General features: G+C 42.8%; 2 protein-coding genes across 2 annotated transcripts in view; both read right to left on the bottom strand.

Annotated features, from left to right (window-relative positions):
• Nucleotides 1–5,190, bottom strand: part of LOC104983917 (zinc finger protein 350) — a 30,037-nt gene extending 24,847 nt beyond the window's left edge. The window contains exons 1-3 of the mRNA XM_010833465.1: nucleotides 4,081–5,190; nucleotides 498–683; nucleotides 45–184 (exon numbers count right to left, since the gene is read on the bottom strand). Coding sequence (XP_010831767.1) covers nucleotides 45–184; nucleotides 498–512 — 155 coding nt within the window. The 5' untranslated portion in view covers nucleotides 513–683; nucleotides 4,081–5,190. The remainder of the gene's footprint in view (nucleotides 1–44; nucleotides 185–497; nucleotides 684–4,080) is intronic.
• A 1,145-nt stretch (nucleotides 5,191–6,335) lies between these two features.
• LOC104983921 (zinc finger protein 350-like) overlaps nucleotides 6,336–10,904 on the bottom strand; it is a 9,325-nt gene continuing 4,756 nt past the window's right edge. The window contains exon 4 of the mRNA XM_010833468.1: nucleotides 6,336–7,972. Within this exon, the coding sequence (XP_010831770.1) occupies nucleotides 6,593–7,972 (1,380 nt within the window). The 3' untranslated portion in view covers nucleotides 6,336–6,592. The remainder of the gene's footprint in view (nucleotides 7,973–10,904) is intronic.

Genomic DNA, 10,904 nt, shown 5'->3' with positions numbered 1-10,904 from the left:
GAAAGGAAAGGCCACTGACTGGGGACCTGGTCAGTGACCCAAGGGAGCCATCCTCACCGGCAGACACCAGGTTGCTATAGTTCTCCAGCATCACATCCCTGTACAGGGCCTTCTGAGCAGGGGCCAGGAGCTGCCACTCCTCCCACGTGAAGTCCACGGCCACATCGTCAAATGTGAGGGTTTCCTGTAAGAAGAGAGGTGTGTAATGATGATGTCATCTTGATGATAGGGAAGAAATGTTAAAGGTGTTCTGCTCATTTCCACTTTACAGGCTGCACTGAAATATCCAGTAGGGTTTTTATTTTCATGTATCATTAAAGAAGCAAATGCTGAATACAATATTCTCTAATATATGTGTATGTATATACACACACATATATATATGACATGAAAAGATACACAAATTTATACTTTATGGAATAATGAAAGTGATTTTTTACAGGCCTCTAAAAATCCATTAGGGAACAAAGGAAAGAATAAAACAAATCAAAAGTCACCTGGGCCTGGATCATTTTCTTCTGTTCTCTGAAAACACCTGGTACCGTTGATGTGTCTCGTGGATCTGCTCTCAATTTCTGTTCTGAAACTTGTCTTCAACCAAGCATATCCCAAGAAAATGCTGCCACCAAATCTGTAACTTCTTCCTCCTTCAACTGATTATTTCACTCCTGGGGACTCAGGACCTTGGGTGGAGGAGAAAATTCAAGCTGAGGGTACATTTTCTCTGGGCTCGGATGCTATCGCTGCTCCTGGGTGCTCACCTTAGCCCAAGACCCACAGCATTGCTGAGTGTCCCTTCGTTTGCTGGCCCAGAAGAGTTTATTCCTCTGGCCAAGAAGTCTAAGCTTCTCACTGTGCTGGTGATATATTCTTTTATTCTGTGAACTTGAAGTGGTGTGACAGTCAAAGGAGATGAGGGAATCGAGATCCATCACAGCAGCAGGCCTCAGGGGCATGAGAATCACAAGTGGCTCTGTATACAAAAGGGACCACATGGCAGGAGAGGTCCTGAGCACTGTTTCCTTTAAACCATGTGTACTCAGGGACCTCGTCAAATGTTCTTATATGCCCCGTGAGCACGTGCACTCATTTTGAAAACCAATGCACTGGTCAAACCAGAAACGCTTTCTTATAAGCGATAATGGTAATATCTTAGGAGGTTTCAAATACATAAAAATTAAAATACAAAATAATCATACATAATTAAATTTGAAGTGCTCTAAAACTACTATATTGTCCAGAAGAAAGCACAAAAGTACAAATTAACAAGAATTTGACAAACAAAAATTATATGTGGTACATACTCTTCAGTGTCATAATGCACACTAACAATTCTCTTAAAGCACATAGACTGTGGCGCTATCAGAAGAGGGAAATGTAATAACAGAAACTAGATGCTAGAATACCTCATAAAACTCAGATAAATATTTTAGGTTCTATATTTATTTAAAAAAAACATAAATAACTTTATAACTGAGGAACAGGTAGATGGAAGAGGTTCCCAAGACAGGGTATGTGTGGAAGGGTGAGGCGTGCCCCCTACAGGAGGGTCACTCTTCCTGCATCTCCACATGTTCAAGCCAGAAGCAACTTCACTCTGAGGAACACATCTAAGAAATAACATCCCTCCAAAAATCTGGGTTGAACAAGAGAACACTGTCATGAATTTCCATAGTAACATTATTCATAATAAACCAAAATGTAAACAACACACATTTCATAAATAGTTGGAAAATCATATATTCAAACAACAGAATAATATTGGAAAAGTACAGTCTTTGCTCAGCTTCAAGCTAAAAATGCCTTTTACATTTCTCAAGGGCTATAAAACAAAAATAAAGAAGTATATGTGAGAGAATGGTGGCATGGAAACCCCAAAATATTTACTATGTGGATATTTAATATTTGCCTGACCCTGTTACACAGGGGGGGAAAAAAGTATACCTATGTGCAAAAACATGAATGATTCTCACAAATATTGACCCTGACATTTAAAAAAAAAAAAAAAGAAAAAAAGCATGATGTGGAGAAAACTCTAATTTGAAAAGATACAGGCATCCCAATGTTCACAGCAGAACTAAAATATAATAGCCAAGACACAGATGCAACCCAAGTGTCCTTCAAGAGATGAACAGATAAAGAAGATGTGCTGTATAAATATACACAGTTGAAAATAGAAAAAACTAAATAAACTATAATGAGGAATAAATAATTATAACACCATAAAGAAAAATGCGAAAGAATAAGTTAACATTAGAAAATTGGGCTGATATTTTTCAGCAATATCATTATCAACATGAAATGATACTTATTTGAAAGAAAAAATGCTCCCCTAGAAACCCCAAAGGACATCTACATACATAGCTGGTTAGAAATGCCCAAGCTCATTTCTTAGTACTAACTCAATCACTGGCAATGGGAACTTGAAATACACGATTGACTAAGACCAGCCAGGACTTCCTAGTAAACTGGGATATGGGTGGCCTTGCCAAAGGTCACCTTGCCAGATGATTAAACAAAAAGAAGATTCTGTTACCAAATAATGTATGCTAACGTTCACGTATGTCAGGGAGGTAAGTAATGGTGCTGTTGCAATATACCGATATTAGGAGGTGAGTGCAGGTGTTGACAAATATTTTCTGCAAAAAAGAACAGACAGATTTTCAAATTTGCAGGCCAGAATATCCGTCACGACTATATTCTGCCTTTGCTATGTGAAAGCAGCACAGGCGGTACAAAAACAGATTGGCTTTGCTGGTTCAGCCTCTCGTCCTGTAGTCAACTCCTCGATTAAAAGCTAAACCAGGTCCTACAGTACAGCACAAGGAACTATATTCAATGTCCTGTCATAAATCATAATGGAAATTAATATCAAGGAGAATGTATATATATGTGTGTAACTGAATCACCTTGCTGTACAGTAGAAATTAACCTATCATTGTAAATCAACTATACTTCAGCAAATTTAAAAAGAAAAACACACACAAAAAAAGCTAAAATACAGATGGTTTGGAACTACTGCCCTGGGATGTACAGTCTTCTGTCGCACCAGCAGAAACTGGAACCTCAACTCAACTACCAACACAACCATCCTTGGCGTCCAACTCTTCAACCATCACACACCTCTCTGTACCGGATACTGACTACACTACACACTTCCTTATTAACCCAAAACCTGGGCCAGACACCCTCATGTGATGACCCAGTCCCCGCCCACCACTGAGCCCCGAATTAAATCCCTAACCTGAATCCAATACTGCGATCGTTGTCACCGAAGAGGAAAAGTTAAAATTTTACATAACCTCCTGCTTGTTCTGCCTCTGCTTGCTCCTTGCAAAGTTTGGATCACAGGTCACGTAGTCTCAGGAAGTGGGGATTTACAATACTAGGAACTGGAGCTTATCTCACTTACCCTTGTCCTGCTCTTTGCAATTGCCCGGCCCCTGCAATCCTGCTTAATCATGCCTGTCCCTGTAAAGGTCAGGCATCCCCCTCCCCGTCTTGACCGCTGTTCCCGCGCGCGCGAAACCCCTTAGTTTAAACCACCCTATTAGCAGCTGAAGTGACTTAGCAGCTTAGCATTAGCAGCTAATGTTGCCTACTATAGTCTGTCTATAAAAACTCTATAAACCCCTTGTTTATGGCTCAGAGCTTGAAGTGTTAACTCCTCTGGGCCCACCTGCTTAGTAAACCTGAGTTCTCCAACTCAGAGTGCGGTGCTTGGTTTCTCCATTACTGGTTTCTTCAACACATGTACACCTTGCAAGCCAAGTAATCTACAAAACCCCAAGGTCTGACAACTGGAAGAGTATTGATCTCTACACAATCTAATTACACTGATTCACAGGACACGCTCCCAATCCAAACCACAGACAAACTCCACTTCTGGTTCTCCACAAATCCGGTACCCACCTGGTTCCCCTTAAATATAACCACCTCGGCATTTCTACCCTCCCCCTCTGCCCTCTGGCAATAATCTCATGGGTCCAGACGGCACGAAGTCCTCTATCACCCTGGAAGAAAAAATACCACCACTGTAACAACAACAACAAATTCCAGTGACAAAAATTGCATGCTAACCTGATATTCCTCAGACTGACCATCCGCCTAAACAGCGTCGTGCTTCCGCGAACTGCTTTGACCTCCAGAACTGTCTACGGAAGCCGAGGTGGATCTGGGGCGTGGAGGCGCTGAGGCCCGACTTCCGGTACGTCCTAGAGAAGCAATGTCTGCGCCCAGCTCACCGCGGCCCCTTGGGAGCAGCCATGTTGGCACACCTGACGTACAGAATACCAAGGGACGCGTTTGTGCCCCAGAAGCTGGGGATGCCTGGAGGGGGAGAAGCCACTGAACTTCTCTCATTTCCTGGCACTTCGATTCTTGCAGAAAATAGGTACATTTTCAGTCTCAGGCTTCCCAAGACAAAACTGATGCAGACTAAGGTGCTTTCAAGCCTGCTAGGGAGGGAAGTAAAAGGCCACGGTGTGTATTATCCACTTTGTATTTAAAAAAAAAAAAAAATCCAAACAGAAAGGTAAGAGTTCAATCGTCCAATTGGCAGCGGAGATGCACTCCCAGAAAGGGAAAACAATACATCTGGTAAACGGACACCACGGAGGGAAATAGTTTGCAGGAAGCTGTTTTTTTAGAACAGAAAACAATTTCCAGGAGCTGTACAGTATGGGGCTGGCCATTAACAGGGCAAAGAGCAGCAGGGACTACCCAAGTTGTGACTGGGGGTGGGGGCTGGGGAAAAGGCCGCCAGAAGTGAGGCCATTAATGGTGTGGAGTCGATGGAAAAAGCTCGACTTGAATCCATCCCACCATAATGTGAGCGTGGTGATGGGGACAGTAACCCAAAATTTAGGGCAAAGAACATCAAAATTAAGTATGCCTCTGGCCGTTGTTAAAAATGAGGGGTCCTCAATTGTAGCCCCAAAGATTCTGGTTTCAGAGCTGGGGGACATGGCTAGGATATTTGCATTAAGTTTCTCAGAGAATCTGAGGCAGGAAGGCTGTCAAATACAATCACTAGAAACAGTCCTGGAATATTCTCTAGTTACCTATATTAAGTACTAACTCCCGTTAGTACTTAAGTCTTAGTTCAAATTATATCCAGAAAAGCTTGGGATGGGGAACCTCCCTCATTATTACCAAGGCATCCACGCATGTGTGCCATCTCGCTTCAGTTGTGTCTGAGTCTGTGCCACCCCGGTGGACTGTACTGTAGCCCACCAGGCTCCTCTGTCCATGGGATACTCCAGGCAAGAATACTAGAGTGGGTTGCTGCTCTCCTCCAAGGGAAATTCCCGATTCAGGGATTGAACCTGGGCCTCCTGCATAGCAGTAGATTTTTTACTGTCTGAGCCACCAGGGAATCGTGTATATGTATAACTGAATCCTTTGCTGTACACTTGAAACTAACACAGCATTGTAAATCAACCATATTCCAATAAAATTAAAATATTAAAAACAAAATAGAATGGTATTAAGAAGTGGGCATTTAAGAGGCAACTGGGTCCAAAGAGTGGAGCCCTCATGATTGGGAATAGTGCCTTTATAGAAGAGAACCCACCCCCGCTTTGCCCTTTCCCCAACATGAGGATACAATGGGATGACCATCTTCTATGAACCAGGAGCCCTCATTAGATACCAAGTCTGTCTATAGCTGTAATACCCTGAATGTGCTGATCTCATTTGAGCTGAAAACCTCAGAGGATCAGGCCTGCTTAGTACTTGGATGGGAGATACTAAATCTGCAGGCCCCTTAATCTGGGACTTTGTAGCTTCCAGAACTGTGAGAAATGAATTTCTGTTTCTATATGCTATGCAAGTGATGGTCTTCTATTATGTTAACTGGAAGGAACTATGAAAATATCTATTTCGTTTAGTGTATGTATTTACATCCTCTTACTATTAACAGATTAGCTGATGTACTACTTAAAAATAATAGTTACCTCAAAGCTCTCTCTAGGAGACCACGGGTTTTTTCATGGGCTTAATCACCACTGTATCCTCAGCTACTAGGACGGGACCCAATAAAAAAGGAAGTACTCAACAAATACTCAGTAAATGAATAAAATGACTCAATCTAAGACTCAAGCAAACTGGCTCGATCTAAATCCCTCTGCATAATATAAAATTTCTTAGAGTTTAAGGTAGACATCCCAGTTTTCAGTCAATCCTTCACCTTGCCCTGGAGAAACAGAACTGATATATATATACACACACACATATACATATCCCATAGCCCACCAAACCAGTATTAGCCCTGTTTGTTCACAGGAACCTTCCACATACAAATTGTATGCTTAAAAACTTCACCTACTTATTTCTTCCACTTAGTTGGACTCAGGCTTCCTTCCTTCATTCAACTGACACAACAGAACAATTGATGTGTTTGTGTTTGGATTAACATCAGATTATGCCTCAGTATCAATGCATATATTTAACTGGATGAGTATATCATGGGTTCCTGGTCTCAGCATTTATACAGTTTCTCTCAGTATAAACTTTTCAGCCACCATTTGACCTAGAAATTTTTGCTCAATGATTTCTAACTTTTACACATAGTATGTCTCGAGTTTTTTTCCTAGGGGTTTTCTGTGACACAAAATAAAACATAATTGACCACCGAAGGCACAACCATGCTCACTGTGTTCTTAAGGGTTCTGTCTTCTGCAGACCCTCTGTCATCTCCTGCGGGTGCACACCTGCCCACGGGTGGTCCCGTTATGAGGACGTTCCTATTTGCTAGGAGTCCACTAATGTTGACTGACGGCTGAAGGGCCATGGAAGGCACCTGCACAGCCACCAGGTTAACAAGGCTCTTCTCCCGCATGGCATCACTTGTCTGTGAGGCAGGATTCTCCCCCTTGATTGCATCTCCAGGTTTCTCTCTTGTGTGTATTTTCTTATGTTTACCAAGGCAAGACATGTAGGCAAAAGCTTTCCCACACTCATTGCAGGTATAAGGTCTCTCTCCCGTGTGAGTCCTTTGATGGACAATGAGCTTTTGCTTCGTAGTGAAGGCTTTCCCACAGTCACTGCATTCAAAGGGTTTCTCTCCTGTGTGAATTCTTTGATGTTTAATGAGACCTGACTTCTGGGAACAGGATTTTCCACACTCACTACACACAAAAGGAGTCTTTCCCGTGTGAAATCTCTGATGGGCAATGAGGCAGGTCTTCTGGATGAAGCCTTTTCCACATTCATTGCATGTGTAAGGTTTCTCACCTGTGTGAATTCGCTGATGGACAATGAGATTTCCCTTCTGGATGAAGCCCTTTCCACAGTCACTGCAGATATACCGTTTCTCTCCGGTGTGGGTTTTCTGATGTATATTGAGCCGTGATTTCTTGAGGAAGGCTTTGCCACAATCAGTGCACTGGTAAGGTTTCTCTCCTGTGTGTGTTCTCTGATGTTCAGTGAGCATGAATTTTCTAGAGAATGCTTTGTCACAAAGATTACATCGATGGGGCTTCTCTCCTGTGTGAATTATCTGATGATCAGTGAGCCAAGACTTTTTGATGAAAGCTTTCCCACATTCACCACATACATGAGGCTTCTCTGTTTTTTTAGTTTTCTGATGCTCATTGAGTGGGGATTTGGAGCTGATGAGTTTTTGGCTTTGGGGGAATTTAATTTCAGGATGAAACTGTTCACTGTCAGCATGGCGACAGGATTTCTCATCTCCAATAAGCTCATTGGAGCTCTTTATTTCATAGCTGAGGTTTTGAGAAAGTAAAGTTAAATTTGATTTCATACATTTATCATGTAAGTCAAACACATCATGATGCTGCCTGAGCAGAAAATGAGTTATGCTCTGATGAACAGCATTTTCTAGTGGGTTCTGTTCATGCCATTGTTCTAGTCTCTTCTCCATGCTCTCATTTTGTAAGTACTCCAGCAGGTGGTCATCAAATTTCCAGACTTCTAGGAAAGAGAAGAAAAATGAATTTCCTAAAAATACCTTGATGTGAGGAATCTTTATGGGGATGTTTTTATAAGTGTAAATAAAATTCTATGTTTAATGTTCCCTGCACACTGGAACAGTGCCACATACCAGTCAAAAGGAAAAAGTAGTTAGTGTAAAACACAGGGCTGGATAATTCACAATGAAAAAGTACAGATTTGAATACCTTCTAAACAATAGCCTTGCAGACATGCAGAGACTGTAAAATACAAGAATGTTCTGTGAGAAGGAGCCCAGAGGTTGCAGGGCACCTTATCCACATTGTGATATGGACTCATCCAGTCCACAGATCCTGACTGCTGACCATGGTGGACCAGGAATGGTGCTAGTGTTGGGGAGTCACAAACACATTCACAGGTGTACAGAGCCCATGCTGTAGCGGGATAAAACCACTTCGTGGGGCAGAGACAGAACATGAGGAAAACAGCTACAGGCTGTGAAAACTGGTGGGAAGGAGTGATGGAGAGGGAGAGAGGTGGAGGAAATCTGGCTCAATTTGGAGGAAGACAGGCCTCCCTATGGATCCAGTGTTGTTGTTGGCATGAGGGGAATGAAGAGAATGACACAGGGACTTCCCTAGCAGTTTAGCCATTAAGCCTCTTTGCTTCCAGTACAGGAGACTTAGGTTCAATCCCCGGTATGTTAGTTGCTCAGCTGTGTTCAACTCTTTTGCGACCACATGGACTGGAGCCTGCCAGGTTCCTCTGACCATAGAGTTCTCTAGGCCAGAATTCTGGAATGGGTTGCCATTCCCTTCTCCAGGGCATCTTCCCAACCCAGGGATCAAACCCAGGTCTCCCGCATTGCAGGCAGATTCTTTAGCATCTGAGTAAGATTCCACATGTCTTTCGGCAAAAAATTTTTAAAAAGAAGGGGAAAAAAGAAAGAAAATTATACAGCAGACAACTGCAAGCACATCTAAGTTACAATCTGCATCTCAGAGAGCTGCTCCCTTTCCTAAAGGAGGAGCCCTGGCTCACACTTGTCCATTAGGCAACTTAATTTCATCACAGCACTTTTCACCACCTAGACATATTATTTATTATAAATTTTGATTAAATTCATGTCTCATCCTCTTAGAACAAAAGCTCTAGGTCTGTTTTTTCAACTGCTGTGTTTGTGTATGTGTTAGTTGCTCAGTTGTATCCAACTCTTTGCAATCTCACAGACTGCAGCCCAGCAAGCTCCTCTGTCCATGGAATTTCCCAGTGGGTTGGAGTGGGTTGCCATTTCCTTCTCCAGGGCTCTTTCCAACCCAGGGATTGAACCTGGGTCTACTACCTTACAGGTGAATTCTTTCCTGTCTGAGTGGCTCAGACTGCTGTAATGTTCCAGTTTACACTTCACTATCAAAAAATTCATAGAGGAAGGAATCAAGAAAGCTAGCTATTCCATGTATAGAACAGACTGGGCGGTTTAGGAAGATGAAAATCTCTGTGTGAATAAGATGATCTGTCATAACGATCACAGAAAAGAGAATTTTTTTGTCCTGAAAGGGAATGTGGTTACCTGGTACTTAATTTTATCAGGATACCAGGGGAAAGAAATTAAAGCTTTCAGGAAGTGAATGTGATGGTAAGGTCTACAACAAATGAGAAGAAATTTCAAAACTAGTAAATATACAAAGGAATTAACTGGAAGTAGGCAAGAATTATGATCAAGTTGAGGCTGGAACTAAGAATGCAGGATGTTAAAAATTTTTCTAGTTAAAAATTCATCCTGAACAGCTGAGCCCTTTACAGAGGAGAGCTCTGCAAGGGGCCACAGTGGAGGTAAAGTCTGACTAGCCAGGACGGAGGCTGCACAGGAGTAAGGGAGAAGCTAACTTGTAGGGTTTCCTGGGAAGGAAGATGATCCACAACCAGATAGTTACTAGGAACTAAGGAGAGCTGCCATTGAGATGAGGAAATTGTACAGAACCAAGTCTGTGCTGGATCACAGTGGGGAGGTATCAACTTGGGAGTTTTCTCCAGTGAGCCAAAGGAATTTGTTAGCTTATTAGAAAGAAGAAAACTTGGAAGGTCAAGAGATCACTGAGTAAAAGGGAAAGCAAAACATTAGTAAAACCTCAGGGCGGAGAGAAGGCCCAGTGAAGACCAGTCTACTTTGGGGCCGGCATCCAATGGGATGGTTGTGAGAAAGGAAATCAATATGAACAGTGGAGCAGGAAGGGGCAGTAGACGGCAGCAGACAGAGAGGAATTCAAAGTTTTCTCTGTGGAGGGCTTCACTGGTAGCTCAGTGGTAAAGAAACTGCCTGCCAATGCAGGAGACACAAGTTTGATCCCTGATCCGGGAAAACCCGACATGCTGGGGAGCAACAAAGCCCGTGGGCCACAACTATCAAGCCTGTCCTCTAGCACCTGGGAACTGCAACAACTGAAGCTCTTGAGCTCTGGAGCCCGTGCTCCACAAGAGAAGCCACTGCAATGAGAAGCCTCTGCACCAAAACTAGGGAGTAGCGCCCCTCGCCGCAAGTAGAGAAAAGCCAGCATGCAGCAACGAAGACAAAGCGCAGCCAAAAACAAACATTTTTAGAAAAAGTCTTCTCTGTGGCGAGAGGTCCTGGAAGGGGGAATTTCATAGAAAATGAGGTGGGAGAGTATGGAGACGGAAAAGATATGAAAATGGTAGGAAAAAGAACACTAGGCAAACAAAAATCAAGATGGCAGTAAAATAAAGAAACAGATCCCAGAACACACAGAATATTTCCTAAAAAGGGATACATTCTTCTCTAAACTCCTACAATACTTTGGCCACCTGATGCAAAGAACTGACTCATTTAAAAAGACCCTGATGCTGGGAAAGATTGAAGGTGGGAGGAGAAGGGGATGACAGAGGATGAGATGGTTGGATGGCATCACCAACTCAATGGACATGAGTTTGAGTGAACTCCGGGAGTTGGTGATGGAGAGGGAGGCCTGGCGTGC

Source organism: Bison bison, unplaced genomic scaffold, assembly GCF_000754665.1.
Source record: "Bison bison bison isolate TAMUID 2011002044 unplaced genomic scaffold, Bison_UMD1.0 scf7180017863683, whole genome shotgun sequence".
Lineage (NCBI taxonomy): Eukaryota > Metazoa > Chordata > Mammalia > Artiodactyla > Bovidae > Bison > Bison bison.
Note: the sequence above shows the minus strand (reverse complement) of the source record. Positions and strands in the feature narration are given on the sequence as shown.